The 16,085-nt window shown below is 48.5% G+C and overlaps 1 protein-coding gene across 1 annotated transcript; it reads left to right on the top strand.

Annotated features, from left to right (window-relative positions):
* The first annotated feature begins 248 nt into the window (after positions 1–248).
* RIIAD1 (regulatory subunit of type II PKA R-subunit domain containing 1) lies at positions 249–8,343 on the top strand. The gene is made up of 5 exons (XM_052638163.1): positions 249–332; positions 832–908; positions 6,462–6,508; positions 7,607–7,733; positions 8,316–8,343. The coding sequence occupies exons 1-4, from the start codon at positions 249–251 to the stop codon at positions 7,675–7,677; spliced, it is 279 nt and encodes a 92-aa protein (XP_052494123.1). The 3' UTR covers positions 7,678–7,733; positions 8,316–8,343.
* The last annotated feature ends 7,742 nt before the right edge of the window (positions 8,344–16,085 follow it).

The following is a 16,085-nucleotide window of genomic DNA, read 5'->3' as shown; positions in this document are numbered from 1 at the left end:
GAGGTTGGGTGGGGTCAAGAAGAAGGGCTCATTTTCACACAGAGTCAAGCTGGAAATCCAGTCTCCAAATCTGGGGAAGGGGTTCCTTTAGAGTCCCTCCAGAGCTTCCTCCGTGACTTCAGAACGGCCTCCTCATTGCTTCTCTCAGCCCCGCCCCCTGCTGGAGAGGGCCGGGCTTGAGGGCGGGGCCAGGCTGTGGGCGGGTCCTCACCGGCTGTGCCGCCCGTCTCCTTGACGACCGCGACAAGATGGCGAACCTGACGGGTGCGATTAAGGGGCTGTACCCCGAAACACTGAGCCCAGAGCAGCTGGAGAAGCTGCGCGGCTTCAAGGTGGGTGCGGTCCCAACTCCCGCCTCCATCGGAGTGCAGCTCCTCCTCGGGTGAGGGCCGGGCCCCAGAGAGAAGGGACTCGGGAGCCTGTGCCCAGATAAAGGGGCGGAAGGCTGGGAGATGGGGACACCTCTGGCGGACCCCTGGCTTCTAGGTCCTTGAACAGATCCTGGCAGGCGCTTGAAAGTGCAAAAAGAACTAAAATAGGAATGAACCAGAAAAATGGACCGAATTGACTGCCGGATACTTTAACTTAGATACAAACAAGAACTTCCCAACGGTAGAGACCCGACTTTAGTTAAGGTGCCTAAGCCTGAGCCTGAGACAGCACTGGAGATGTTATAATCTGTAAGAAGAGAGAAGGCTTAACTGTTCAAAATATCTTGGGAAGAAACCCGGGTTAAGGGAGCCCCTTGTTTTCCCCAGCCCTCTGCACCTCCACCTGGAACCCTGAAATCTTTCTCTTCATGGAGGGTGAAATTTTGCTCTTGTCCCCCAGATTCAAACTCGGATTACTAATGAAAAGTACCTTAGGACCCACAAAGAAGTGGAATTGCTCATAAGTGGTTTCTTCAGGTAGGTGGTTTTCCAAACTGGCCTTGAGTAAATAGGGTAAATTTTTACCAAATCTCATTGGGGATACATGAGTGTGAGTCACCTCCTCTTTGTTTAAACACTGCTTGTTGCTTCCTTTAGGGTCTGAAGATTAGAAAATATCCTAAGATGGAATGTTTTCTAATGCTGGGGCCTGTGACACCCAGGATTTTCTTGTTATTTCTAGAGGCTTCCTTCAGTTATCTCAAAAATATTAATATGCATTCATTTTAGCTGTGAGGATAAATATATACCTTCTGACACTTGGAAGAAGGAATTTGGCATTGAGAAACTCAGCAGACAGCTACTGGGTGTAGAACACTATTCTCCACAGTGGTATTAAACAAGATCATTAGAACTTAAAAAAAAAAAATTACAGATGTCTGGCCTTTCAGATGTACCAGAGAACATTGTTGTAGAAAGACTCCAAGGGTTGGAAGCCACTCCCCTGTAAGTCCTAGGGAAAAGAAAACCATTTTCCACCATATCTTGGAGACCTTTTCCCTTCCCTCACACTGCTTTTCAGCGTGGCATTTGCTTGAATGGAAAATTTTCCTAATGGGATGAAAAGCAAGGAACTGAGGGGGGGTGGAAATCATGGTGCATCAATGGATGGAAACAATAGAGCTATCTTAGAAATACTGTTTGGCTACAGACAGATAGACAAGATTTAAATAATAATGGCTTCCATATCCAGGCACTGCGTTGGTTTCCTCCATTAGCAGTTATCACACTGTAGTGTAATTGCATTGTCCATCTTTTGTCTCTCTCCCTGGACCAAAGCTCGAAGCTGGTGGAGCCATGGTTTTGTCCCCAGGGCCCACACAGTGTATGGCAAATTGGTACATTTGTGCTGATTCTCCCAGCAGGTCTACAAAGATAGTTTATTATCAGTTCCATTTTACACATGAAGTACTTTCCCCAGGTGCAGAACCAGAATCCAAACCCCTGGTTTTTGCACTGTGTTTCACTGTAAGCACACAGGAGCTGGGAGCCAGAAGTTGTGCTCTCCTTTGTCTTTTTAAAGATTTTTTTTTTTGCTCATACTGGAGTACATGCAGGATCTTAAGTTCCCTGACTAGGAATCGAACTCAAACTTGAGCTCCCTTTTGCAGAAGTGTGGTAACCATTGGACTACCAGGAAAGTCCCTGTCTTTAAAAGTAGGCCTAGATGGGTGTCTGGAGAAGGCAGTGGCACCCCACTCCACTACTCTTGCCTGGAAAATCCCATGGACAGAGGAGCCTGGTGGGCTGCAGTCCATGGGGTCGCTAAGTCGGGCAGGACTTCACTTTCACTTTTCACTTTCATGCATTGGAGAAGGAAATGGCAACCCACTCCAGTATTCTTGCCTGGAGAATCTCAGGGACAGAAGAGCCTGGTGGGCTGCCGTCTATGGGGTCACACAGAGTCGGACATGACTGAAGCGACTTAGCAGCAGCAGCAGCAGCAGCAGCAGCACCAGAGGGGTGTCTTTCTTCATGCTTCATTGTTCTTCATATTTTAGCCATTTCTCCAAATGGCAGTGGAGTCTCAGAGGGCAGATAGGGGAAGGGGAACGGGCAAATGGAAACCTATCTGTAAAGTTTGGTTTTATTTGGGCTAGGGGCAAGGCTTGGCCAAAAGATCGATTAGGGGTCCTCTGGCAGTGTGAGCCCTGGGGATCAGGCCATCACTTTCTGTACCTTTTCTTCTAAAGGGAGATAAAGGAAGACATCTATCCTGTCCTGGGGAGCTCACAATCCAAGTTAGAAATGATTCCAGCATGGAGATTGGGAATAGATGGTAAAACCTGAAATATCTCACTATTTGCAATGTTCACAGACAAAAGGATTAAAAGCAGCGGGGGTGGTGAATGAAGAGGGCATTGTTTTAATCACATGGCAGGAATGGCCCTGCTTCTCTGCCCAGGAACAGTTTCCAGGAGTAGCCTGGCGTCTGCAAGGACAGCCCCAGGCAATTTTCCCTCTCCTTCCTTATCATCCCCCTCTTGGGCCAGGTAGGCCACAAGGCCTCTCCGTTTGCTGTCCCTCAAGCTCCTCTCATGAAATCCTCCTGGCCCCTTTTAGGCCTTTCTCTTTCTGGGATGGAGGTGGGAGGAAAGGAGAAGTGTTTGAAGTTTGAGGGTTTGTTTTCAGGGCTTACGTGTGTGTGTGTGTGTGTGTGTGTGTGTGTGTGTGTGTGTGATTGTTATTTCCTTTGGATGGTACCAGAATGAATGAGAATATGTGTGTGTGTGTGTGTGTGTGTGTGTGTGTGTGAGATTGTTATTTCCTTTGGATGGTACCAGAATGAATGAGAATACGTGTGTGTGTGTGTGTGTGTGTGATTGTGTGATTGTTATTTCCTTTGGATGGTACCAGAATGAATGAGAATTAGCCTGTCATCGGCCCTGGATGCTTCTGATGGTCCTTCCTATAAGAAAAGAGGAAGGGAGAAGAGGGGACAGAGTCCCGGGCGGTGTGCCTGTCCTCACCTGTCTGCAGGTCTCTGCTGTAGGCTCACTGCAAGCCGTGAGAAGCCCTACAGTGTTTTTGCTGGGAAACTGGCTCCCCAGATCCTAACAATTTATGGCCATTCAGCCACAGCTTTCTGGTCTGTACTTATATATACAGTGTACGGAACTCTTCCTACCTTGAATTTGGGAACTGAAAAATGGAAGGAGTAGGGATCTAACCTATTTTTAGGCACCCAGAGATCTCAGGTTTTAGGCTGGAGATAGGAAACAAAGTGTGACATTGTAGGAAGGCTTTACTAGGTGTTTCTGTAAACAGCCAGGCAGATGAATCTTCCAAAACCATGGCACCAATCATATCATTCCTTGGCTGGAAAAATCTGCAGTGGATCCACAATATCGCCTTAAAAAATTCTATTGAAATATAAAATACAAAAAAGTGGCATGAACTTTCACAAGCTGAGAATACACATGGTGCTAGTGTCCAGATTAAGAACTAGAATCTGACCAGCACCTCAGACCCTTTGTGGCCCCTTCCAGTCACTTCCTCCAAAAAATTAGTCAGTATCCTGACTTCTGGAGAAGGCAATGGCACCCCACTCCAGTACTCCTGCCTGGAAAATCCCATGGACAGAGGAGCCTGGTAGGCTGCAGTCCATGGGGTCGCTAGGAGTCAGACACGACTGAAGTGACTTAGCAGCAGCATACTGACTTCTAATTGCTCAGATTCATATTGCCTTTCTAGGAGAAGGTAATGGCACCCCACTCCAGTACTCCTGCTTGGAAAATCCCATGGACGGAGGAGCCTGGTAGGCTGTAGTCCATGGGGTCGCTGAGGGTCGGACACGACTTAGCGACTTCACTTTGATTTTTCACTTTCATGCATTGGAGAAGGAAATGGCAACCCACTCCAATGTTCTTGCCTGGAGAATCCCAGGGACAGGGGAGCCTGGTGGGCTGCCGTCTATGGGGTCGCACAGTTGGATACGACTGAAGTGACTTAGCAGTGACTTAGCATATTGCCTTTCTGTGTCCTTTGAAAGTGAAATGAAAGTCACTCAGTCGTGTCTGACTCTGTGCGACCCCATGGACTATATAGGGATTCTCCAGGCCAGAATACTGAAGTGGGTAGCCTTTCCCTTCTCCAGGGAGTCTTTCCAACCCAGGGATTGAACCCAAGTCTCCCACATTGCAGGTGGATTCTTTACCAGCTGAGCCACAAGGGAAGCAAAAGAATGCTGGAGTGGATAGCCTATCCCTTCTCCAGGGGATCTTCCTGACCCAGGAATCAAACCAAGTTCTCCTGCATTGCAGGTGGATTCTTTACCACCTGAGATATGAGGGAAGTCCTCTGTGTCCTTTATATAAATGGAATTCCACAGTATGTGCTCCTTTGTGCCTGGTTCTTTTGCTCAGCAATATCTTATAGCCCCTCCATTCTCCTTGCTATATAGTGTTCCACGGTGGCACTTTACCACACTTTGTTTATCCATTCCCATCATCTCTTTTGGGCTTCCCTGGTGGCTCAGACGGTAAAGAATCTGCCTGCAATATAGGAGACCCAGGTTCAATCCCTGGATCAGGAAGATCCCCTGGAGAAGGAAATGGCAACCCACTCCAGTGTTCTTGCCTGGAGAATCCCGAGGAGCAGAGGAGTCTGGCAGGCTGTGGTCCACGGGGTCATAAGGAGTTGGACACGATGAGTGACTAACAACATCATCTCTTGAACTGAGTAGAAATGTCTCTCCCTGGCCTTTAAGGCCCTCCATACCAGGCCCTCCTTCACTTTCCTCTATTTCCTGCACATGCCCCCACTCTAGCCAGACTGGACCCCTCTGGTTGCTTCACTGAGTGCTCTTCTAGACACTGGGGAAACAAAAGTGGAGATGGCCCGGCTCCTACCCTAGAGGAGCTCACTGTCCATAGAATGTGAGCTGCTCCCTTGACTTTCCAGACCTTTGCTCCTGCTGCTTCCTTGTTCTGGAAGGCTCTTGTCCCTCAGCCTTTGTCCCATGTGTACCTCAAGGGTTCTCAAATGCCAGATGCTGTGTGATGACTTGGGGGGTCTTGTTTGAGGAGGCTGCCCTCTCTCCTCTGATCGTTCAGCACACTATTCCGAACCCTCCTGTAGCACTACCTGGAGGTTACTTGGCATTTTGGGAACTTACCCATTTCCTTGTGCTTAACTGTCCTTTTTTTGAGATGGGGCTGTATTTATCTTTTTAAAATCAATCCCTCATATCTTACATAGTGACTTACACCTAATTTGTGCTCAGCAGTTCTCAAGTTGAATTGAAGGAAAAGAAGGGAAGCAAAATTGTTGAAACTTGGAAGGCAGGGGCCTCCTGGGCAGGCAGGGCAGCTGTGGCCACGAGGCTATGTTGCAGAACCCTGGCCTTGGAGCCACACGACCCGGGGCTCCTCTCCTTTATTTACTCGCTTTATGAACTTGGGCAGTGGTCAACCTTTTGAAAGCTAGGCTCCTTCCTGTGTAAAACGGGGCACAGTCATTGCTGTTTCACGGGGTTGGAGAGTGAGGTAATATTTGTGGACCTGCTTTATGAGCCATGAAACTCCGTGGGATGTGAGGCAGTTTCAGCTTCCCAGTGGACCGGCGCCGCGGGTGTCGTCACAGCGTCCACGGGCCCGCCGGACCAGCAGCTGCCTCACGTCTGTCTGCTCAGCTTTGTTTCCCGTGCTCTCTCGCCCCACCCGTGGCAATTTCTGGTTGCTCTTCCTCAGAAGGTTGTGGGTGGCACACCTGTCCCCCCACACGTGAGAACCTCAGGGACGAGGCAGCGAGCTCTTCGGCCCTGGCCTGGCCTGGGTTTTGTGAAATGATTGTCGAGTGAATGGCAAGCTTCACTTGGCTACAGCACTCGCTGTCTCGTGAGCTGAGCATTCCCTAGGCTCCGTGCTTCTGACCCCGGATCCTGACTTGAAGGAGAATCACACTGGAAAGGGTCCTTGGCAGGAGGCCTCTGGCTCTCTGCCCGCGACGACAGGTGTGTCTCAGGCCAGCAGCCGACAGACAGGTCAGGACCTGGTTTACCTCCACCCCATACCCCTTGTTGTTTTCCAGAGAAATATTTTTGAAAAGACCAGACAACATTCCCGAATTTGCCGCAGGTGAGTAAGGCAGCATCCATTTTGGGTGAGTGATCAACGCGCACCAGGAGTGTTCCTGTGAACTGCGACTTGGACAAGGCAGAGCCTGGGCTACCACATCACCTGATGTCTCCCAAGGGAGCTTTCTTCAAAACGCTCTTTCCTCCATCATTTCCTCAGAATGAGGACAGATAAGAAATGAGGCAGAACTTCCTCGTGGTAAAGATGGTTAAGAATGTTGCGATTCCCAAAGGGACAGACAGGCAGCTCTTTTCCCGGGAATCTTAAAGCAGGGTTCTCAGCCCAGTCTGTGCATTAAAGTCACCTGGGGAGCTTTTAAGAAATACCGATGCCCGGGCACCCCTCCCCCGGGGTTTTATTTAATTAGTCTGGGGCGGGGCCTGGCATTCACTGTTTTAAAGGCTCCCCAGGTGATTCTGATGGGCTCCACTGCCCTGAGAGGGCTTGAGGTCAATGGTATTTAAAGGGAAGGGGCTAGGCCGACTGATTTCTCAGGTCCTTTTAGCCCTGGCAGTCCGTTACAGCCTCACAAGGTTTCTGATTGAGCCTAAGTACGTCTTTGCTGCCACAGCAGATGCTGCCTCTGATTCACATTATGCCGGGTGTATAAAAATCCTCCTTTGTCGTCATCCTGCGAGAGCCTAGCCCTCCTTGGAGAGGATATTCTCAGAGAGGGCGTGATGTCTCAGACAGGAGCCGGCAGGCCGAGTGGAGACAAGAATAACACTTGGTATTTATTTGGGCCCCAATATGGGCCTGGAGCAGAAAGCCAGAGACTCATCAACCCTCTGACGGCTTCCTGTGCGTCAGCAAGCTGATAAGCCAGTGGCAGGGTGGTGTGGTGGGGACCGGGGCCACCCCATGTCCCCCTTCCCGGGAACGCTGGAGCTGGAGGCTCAGAAGTGCTGGGGGTCAGGGCAGTGCTGATGGTGACCCTGGAATTTGCTGAGACATCTCATATCACATCGTAAAGCTGGACCACAGGAACAGTCCTGCCAAGACAGAGACGTCCTAACTTTTTAGCAGAGTGAGCTGTCTCTCTCCTCATCTGCTTCCCCTTGGGTTTAGATGATTTCTTCTTTTTGATTCTCATCCCAGACTATTTCACGGATCCAAGACTTCCCAACAAGATTCACATGCAGCTAATTAAGGAGAAGAAAGCGGCTTAATTAGCAAAATCACGATGCTCAGCTGCTGAGAGAGACCAGAAAGAATCCAGCCTCTGGTGGGTGTTAACCTCACTTACAGACAGAGGCTTCTTCACTCCTGTGAAAATAAGCACTGGCTCCTCGGCCTGGGGTGTGAAAGAAACCAAACAGTCTGCAGAGAATTTTGTGCAAGTGTTGAGTTTTCCTGACACTACCTTGGGGAGTTAGGGGCTGTGAAGAGAGGCCCAGGGTTTGTCTGGCATATCTGTGGCAGAGACATCCGTCTTCTTAATCTAGTGACGTGGTTGAGGAGAGTGGAAGTTGGAGTAGTTCTGGAGGAAAGAGGGAGGCAGGGAAGCGGGGGTGGGATCTGTTGCCACAGGCTTCCTGCAAGCTCGTGTAGTGGCCTTTTCCTTGTGTCCTTGGTGGTGGGAGTGGAAGGGCTTCCCCACTGCTTCTGGAAGGGGTGGAGCCGCTTCCCTCGCAGCATTTGGATAAAATGAGATCACCCCCGCCTGTCAAACCATGCTACCCTGTGAGGGCCAGCACACATTTTCCAGGCAGGCTTTCTGCAATGATGTGGAAGGTTGGGATTTTTAAATGTGAGGTGGGACGAAGCCGCACTCCTGATTTAGCAGCACCATTTCTTTTTTTTGCAGGGTCACCTGAAAGCCAGAGAGCTCTGCTGCCCTCAGTGTGGGTTTCCAGGCTGCCCTGGGCTGCGCCTGCTGTTGCAAAGGCTTTTAAAGATACTCATTAAAAGCAGACCTTCCTGTGCTCTCTGCTTTATTTCAATCAGGAGGAGGAAGACATCCTCCATGGGAGGCTGCTCTACCCCTCCTCTGACCCAGGAGGTAGCAGGGCCTCTTTCTGTGTCCATGGCAGAGGCCTCTCAGCTCAGCCAGTGGGCCGGTTCATGTGCCTTAGCCCCGTGTGCTCCCTGCCCGTCCAGACCCTCCCTCCCAGGGCCAAGACTGGAAAAAAGGACAGTGGCGAGTATCTGGAGAGGACCACAGCTGGCCGTGGTTGTACTCAAACAAGCGGAGTCCACGCTTCTGAGTTGGCTTTTGTTTTTTATCTCACCTCCGGGGTTACTGTACCGAGAGTACAGGTGATGATTAACTTTTATTTCCATAGAAGCAATAATCAGGAATTGGGTTGGAAGAACAGCAAGAGTGAATGAGATTAGACATAGAAAACCCACTCAGGCTTATGCATAAGAGTGAGGGACTCAGAGGTGGTGGACTTTGTTTTGGGGGATTTTTAGGAACAAGCTGCCCAGCCATTTCGTTTTGAGTGTTAGAGGCAGGAGAGCGGGCCAGCTGCCCCTGTGGAGTCCTTTCTAGGCCCAGAAGGTGGGAAAGTTTTGCATGTATGTGTCTATGTCTCTGGCCTCCAAGCATACTAGTTCCCCTGTAGGAAGGACCTCTCACTTGTGTGACACGTGTCAGCTTCACCATGGTTACATAACGAAACACCAAATATTAATAATACAGACAGAAGCAGGGGCTGCATTTTTATTTGCCTTGTCTCTGCTGTCTTGTCCCCAGCTACTATCACCTGAAGTAGTAGCAAAGGCAACCAAATGGGGCAGTTAGAGAACTGTTGGTCTTCCCTGGTGGCTTAGAGGGTAAAGAATCTGCCTGTAAGGCGAGAGACCTGGATTTGATCCCTGCTTGGAAAGATCCTCTGGAGAAGGGAATGGCTACCCACTCCAGTATTCTTGTGTGGAGAATTCCATAGAGGAGCCTGGACTACAGACCATGGGGTCACAAAGAGTTGGACATGACTGACGGACTAACACAGAACTATTAAAACTGCAGGTAATAGGCTATGTGATACGAACCTGAGGAGTTATTTTAAGTGCTTTCAGAATCACAGTTCAGCAGCCATAGATCTGATAATGAGCTATCCCTGTTTAGAAAATCCAAACGAAGCCATCAGCCAAACACACATCCACTAAGGACCCCTGATGTGAAGTGTTCCATCAGACATTCTTGGAGCCTTCTGTGGGAGAAGAGACGTGCAGCAATGTGAAGAGAAAGCAGTGTTTTGCAGGGTGCTCGAATGCATGATTTAATACTGTGACAGTACAACGGCCCCTGCTTGGGGAGTTTCCTGGTAAGAAGAAATGCATTCCACTGAAAATACATTTGAAAGCCTTTCTGAGTGAAGAATGCACTTAACACAGATCGTCGTGTGAGACTGTGTCTAGGTCCTGGGGGTAAGGTGGCAAGTGTCCCTCCCTACAACGGCTCAGGGCCTGGGAGACTGGCCGCTTTACTCCCCAAACCTCAGCTGTCTACATATCTCACCTTTTAGATCGAAAACTCCACCAGGGCAGAGGGACCACACCTAAAAGGCGATCTTGTTCACTGTTGAGCTTCTGATTTCCTATCACTGTGTCTGAATACAGCAGGTGTTCAGTGTCCGTTTGTGGAGAGAATGAATGCTTGTATAATTGAGTGACCAATCCCATTGTGTACCTATGATGGTAAGCAGGGGCGTCATGCCCGAGGCGGCAGAAGAAAGAACACCCGGTCTGCCTGTGGAGTGAGGGAGGCCTCAGGGAAGCTGGCCTGTGATGGGTAAGAAGGGGTTTGCCAGGCAGACGTGAGGGAAGAGGCCTGGGGCAGTCAGGGTATCTCGGTGCTTCTGTTCTGCTCAGCAGGGTGCTGGGGCCTGCTGATGCTCATCAGCCCTTCCTTCCTTGCTTCCAAAGCAGAAGAGGGCAAAAGAGGAAGGGAGGAGAGTAGCTTTGGCTCAGTCCCAAAGCAGTGTCTTCTGGCCCTTTCCTCCCTGACTCATTCTCCACACATTGCAGCTAGAATGATCTTTTAAGAAACTTAAATAAGTGTTACTTTCTTGCCTAAAACCCTTTGGTGGTCTTCCATGCACTTAAAATCCAGATGCGTTTCCCAGGACTACAAAGCTTCACAAGTCCCTCCACCTTCTAACACGTCTCCCCTCTGCTCCCCTCCTCCTGCCTCACTGGGCTCCAGCCACACCAATCGTTCCTCTCCTCCTCGAACACACCAAGGTTGTTCCCACTGTAAGGCCTTTGACCTCTGCCTGGATTTCTCTCCCCCAGAACCTCATAGAGCTAGTGATGCAAACTGGGGTGCTTTGTGCTGGAGGGAAGAGTCTGCTAAACAGGCAGGCCATGCTTTCCTCATGGAGGGCAGCTGCCAGAGCTGGCTCAGGGGCCACCCCTCTGCGGCTCCCCCCACGGTCACAGGAAAAGCAGGAGGACCTGGAAGGGACTTGCCGGTGGTACTTGCCTGTCTTTTCAGAAAAGCTCCCTCTCGAAGGATGGCTGGGAAACAGGGTTTAGCTAGTGAACACTGCCCTCAGTAGCTTCTTGTCACTTCCTCAGAGAGTCTTCTCCTGGGGATCCAACTGAAGTAGCCTCCCCCAGACATTTAAAAGTCTTTAATTAAGAAAGTATCACATCACTGTTTTCTTTTCAGCACCTTCCACTGTCTGATATTATCTTGATGGCTCATTTTCTTGCTATTGTTTGTGGCCCAGGAATGTGAGCCCCAGGGGAGCAGGCCTTGTCTGTTGTGCTCCCCACTCCAAGGCCAGCACCCGCAGCACTTGCTTGGATGGGTGGATGGTGGTTAGAAGCCTGACTACCATGAAGGCTTGACTGAGGCAGTGGCATGAAAAGAAATGAATCCTAGTTGTCTTTAGGGGGAGGAGTTGCCTGGGCTTGTGATTTGAATGGGGTGGAGTTATAAGGGAGGGTGGTGGATTCTAGACTGCATCTAGAATTTACTTATGCCAAAGGGCTGTATAAGGGGCAAAGGAAATGGGGAGATGGATTTATTTTTTGGCTGTGCCGCGTGGCTTATGGGATCTCAGTTCCCTTGCTAGGGATTGAACTCGGGCCATGGCAGAGAAAGTGCTGAATCCTAACTGTTAGACCACCAGGGAACTCCCCAGGAGATGAATTAAGACCAAAAGGTCTCCACCGATGTGTAACTGGGTCGTGGGTAATACTGATGGTTAGCTTTAGATGGGGTTGACAGGAGTTTGACTGCAGTGGACATAGTAGCGACCGTGAGCTGAGGATGTGGAAGTGGATGCATGCTCCCTATGGACACGACCTTCTAGGAACGTGGCCGGGAGGAGAACGGAGGAAGCGCAGTAGGTGGACAGGCAGCGTCAAGAATGGGCTTTTGTTACGGAAGATGCTGAGCATCCGGGGATCTGACGTCTTTCATTGCTGCAGGTCTGTTTTAGGCTAAAAAATGTTTGGAGCATCTTGGAAACGTCAGATGGGCCCTGACATCCAGAAGTAATGGGGACTAATGGGCAGGCCTGACTTTGCCATCATGTGACCCAGAGTGAACTCCGTGTCTGTTTTCTCATCCTCATAATTGGAGCAGAAGCTCTCATGGGCTGGCTCTCCTCACCGGGTGGGAAGGCTGGGCTGGGCCCAAAAGCCTGGGCTCTCATCTCATTGGATGGGCCTCTGCTGCCCTCTCCTGGGTGAGACGCCACTCTGAGAATCCCCGCTCCAGGCCCAAGTAGTGAGCAAGAGGAAGAGGAACTGGGCTAGGAGTTGGGAGCATGTTCACACATTCCAAGATCCCTATAATAGAAAGTTTTTCAGAAGTTGCAAAATCCAGGGCCTTATCTCCAGCAGAGATGCTTCATGAGCTCCTTTGACATCTCCTTAAAAGTGTCAGAATGAGAGGTTGCAAGTTTGATTATTCATTTATTTGTTCACTTATTCACTATTCTACAAATATTGCTGCTGCAGCTGCAAAGTCGCTTCAGTCGTGTCCGACTCTGTGCAACCCCACAGACGGCAGCCCACCAGGCTCCCCCATCCCTGGGATTCTCCAGGCAAGAACACTGGAGTGGGTTCAACAAATACTAGGGTATATTTATCAGGATGCAAAGTTTTGGAAATAAGACACACTGTTTCCTCAAGGAACCCATAGTCTAGAGAGTGTCCATGGATTCGTGGATCCGTTTCAAAAGTGAAATGATAAGAGAAAAGGGCAAGCCGTTGCAAGGGCACAGGAGGGGGTACCTTGGCCAGAAAACATTTCCCAGCATGTGGAGCTAAATGCTAACATGATCAGGAATCGACAGGCACCAAGTTGCTGCCCAATATCACATCTCCCCAGTATTAAATCTGAAGGGCAAGTCTTGTGTCTTCCAAGCAGACTTCTTCCTGAGTTCTTTCCTCACTCTTATCTCTGTGCTTAACAGTCTTGTGAGCCCTCAGTTTTCCACGTCTGTAAACAGTGGGACGTGCTACTAGATTTGACCTCTGAGCACCGTTGTCATCATGAATCTGAGTCCTATGGATGCTAACACTTGCTTTCTAAAAACAACTTGGGAGCATGCTAGCACATTCATTATAGACATACAAACCCAGAAAATTTTCAGCATCCTTGGGAGGCTTCTGCTTTACCAGAAAGAACCACACGTGCTTTGCATACAGTAGCTTTTTACTAAATGCTTGTTGAAAAAAAACAGGCTGTTGGCACTGATAAAGTGTTCCTGTTGTCCCCTTGGGTTGCTGAGTTTCTTCATCTATAAGGGGGATAACATGCCTCTTGTGGACTTGTGTGGGGTGCTGTTACACTTGCGGGCAGCATGCCCATGGTGGGGCTCTGTAGATAGCAGTGCTTGTTGCAGTGAGGTGGTAAATTTAACCTGGGTCAGGGCATAGTTACTGAGAAGAGTCTCCATGGGAAGAGGGAGTCAACTAAAATTAAATGCAAGTTGATATGTTGGCGTTTAGGGCTATTTGTGGGAGACTGAAGACTCACAGCTTTCTGGAGAAAGCTTCTTCAAGGCCCAACACAACAGCAGTAGTCATACTTTGGACCCATCTCACACAGTCCCCAGGTGGCCTGGAATCTAAGACAGGTCCTTCAGGAGCAGGACTTCACAAAGTAGCCTATACTTTGGTCATTGAGCTGGAGAAGTGACAGCATAGAGCACTCAAAGAATTACAGCAATAAGTGCATCTCTGGGAACTGGAAGAACAAAATCCCAATAGTTGTCTGGTAGCTGTACTCAGTTCAATTGCTTAGTTGTATCCAACTCTTGGCGACCCCATGAACTGCAGCATGACAGGGTTCCCTCTCCATCAACAGCTCCCGGAGCTTGCTCAAACTCATGTCCATCCAGTCAGTGGCCATGCAGTCATCTCATCCTCTGTCGTCCCCTTCTCCTCCTGCCTTCAATCTTTCCCAGCATCAGGCTCTTTTCCAATGAGTCAGTTCTTCACATCAGTTGGCCAAAGTATTGCAGTTTCAGCTTCAGCATCAGTCCTTCCAAAGAATATTCAGGACTGATTTCCTTTACAACTGCCTGGTTTGATCTTGCACTCCAAGGGACTCTCAAGAGTCTTCTCCAATGCCACAGTTCAAAAGCATCAGTTTTTCAGTGCTCAACTTTCTTTTATAGTCCAACTCTTCACATCCTTACATGACTACTGGAAAAACCATAGCTTTGACTAGATAGACCTTTGTTGGTAAAGTAATATCTCTGCTTTTTAATATGCTGTCTAGGTTGGTCATAGCTTTTCTTCCAAGGAGCAAGCATCTTTTAATTTCATGGCTGCAGTCACCATCTGCAGTGATTTTGGAGCTCAAGGAAATAAAGTCTGTCACTGTTTCCATTGTTTCCCCATCTATTGGCCATGAAGTGATGGGACCGGATGCCATGATATTAGTTTTCTGAATGTTGAGTTTTAAGCCAACTTTTTCACTCTCTTCTTTCACTTTCATCAAGAAGCTCTTCAGTTGCTCTTCGCTTTCTACCATTAGGGTGGTGTCATCTGCATATCTGAGGTTATTGATAGTTCTCCTGTCAATCTTGATTTCAGCTTGTGCTTCATACAGCCCAGCATTTCACATGATATACTCTGCATATAAATTAAATAAGGTTTATTGACTACCCCAAAGCCTTTGACTGTGTGGATCACAACAAACTGGAAAATTCTTCAAGAGATGGGAATACCAGACTACCTAACCTGCCTTCTGAGAAATCTGTATGCAGGTCAAGAAGCAACAGTTAGAACTGGACATGGAATAACGGACTCGTTCAAAATTGGGAATGGAGTACGACAGGGCTGTATATTGTCACCCTGCGTATTCAACTTATATGCAGAATACATCATGTGAAATGCCAGGCTGGATGAAGCACAAGCTGGAATCAAGATTGACAGGAGAAATATCAATAACCTCAGATATGCAGATGACACTACCCTTATGGCAGAAAGCAAAGAAGAACTAAAGAGCTTCTTGATGAAAGTGAAAGAGAGTGAAAAAGTTGGCTTCAAACTCAACAATCAGAAAACAAAGATCACGGCATCTGGTCCCATCACTTCATGGCAAGTAGATGGGGGAACAATGGAAACAGTGACAGACTTTATTTTGTTGGGCTCCAAAATCACTGCAGATGGTGATTGGAGCCATGAAATTAAAAGATGCTTGCTCCTTGGAAGAAAAGCTATGACCAACCTAGAAAGCATATTAAAAAGTAGAGGCATTACTTTGCAAACAAGGGTCTATCTAGTCAAAGCTATGGTTTTTCCAGTAGTCATGTATGGATGTGAGAGTTGGACTATAAAGAAAGCTGAGTGCCAAAAGAATTGATGCTTTCAACTATGGTTTTGGAGAAGACTCTTGAGAGTCCCTTGTACTTCAAGGAGATCCAACCAGTCCATCCTAAAGGAAATCAGTCCTGAATATTCATTGGAAAGACTGATGCTGAAGCTGAAACTCCAATACTTTGGCCAACTGATGTGAAGAACTGACTCACTGGAAAAGAGTCTGATGCTAGGAAAGATTGAAGGCAGGAGGAGAAGGAGACGACAGAGGATGAGTGGTTGGATGGCATCACCGATCCAATGGAGATGAGTTTGAGTAAATTCCAGGAGTTGGTGATGGACAGGGAGGCCTGGTGTGCTGTAGTCCATGGGGTCGCAAAGAGTCGGACATGACTGAGTGACTGAACTGAACTGATGTACTCTTTTCCCAATTTGGAACCAGTCTGTTGTTCCAAGTCCAGTTCTAACTGTTGCTTCTTGACCTGCATACGGATTTCTCAGGAAGCAGGTCAGGTGGTCTGGTATTCCCATCTCTTTCAGAATTTTCCACAGTTTCTTGTGATCCACACAGTCAAAGTTTTTGGCATAGTCAATAAAGCAGAAATAGATGTTTTTCTGGAACTCTTGCTTTTTGGATGATCCAGCAGATGTTAGCAATTTGATCTCTGGTTCCTCTGCCTTTTCTAAAACCAGCTTGAACATCTGAAAGTTTATGGTTCACGTATTGGTGAAGCCTGGCTTGGAGAATTTTGAGCATTACTTTCCTAGCATGTGAGATGAGTGCAATTGTGCGGGTAGTTTGAGCATTCTTTGGCATTGCCTTTCTTTGGAATTGGAATGAAAA

Source organism: Budorcas taxicolor, chromosome 3 (assembly GCF_023091745.1).
Source record: "Budorcas taxicolor isolate Tak-1 chromosome 3, Takin1.1, whole genome shotgun sequence".
Taxonomy (NCBI): Eukaryota; Metazoa; Chordata; class Mammalia; order Artiodactyla; family Bovidae; genus Budorcas; species Budorcas taxicolor.
Note: the sequence above shows the minus strand (reverse complement) of the source record. Positions and strands in the feature narration are given on the sequence as shown.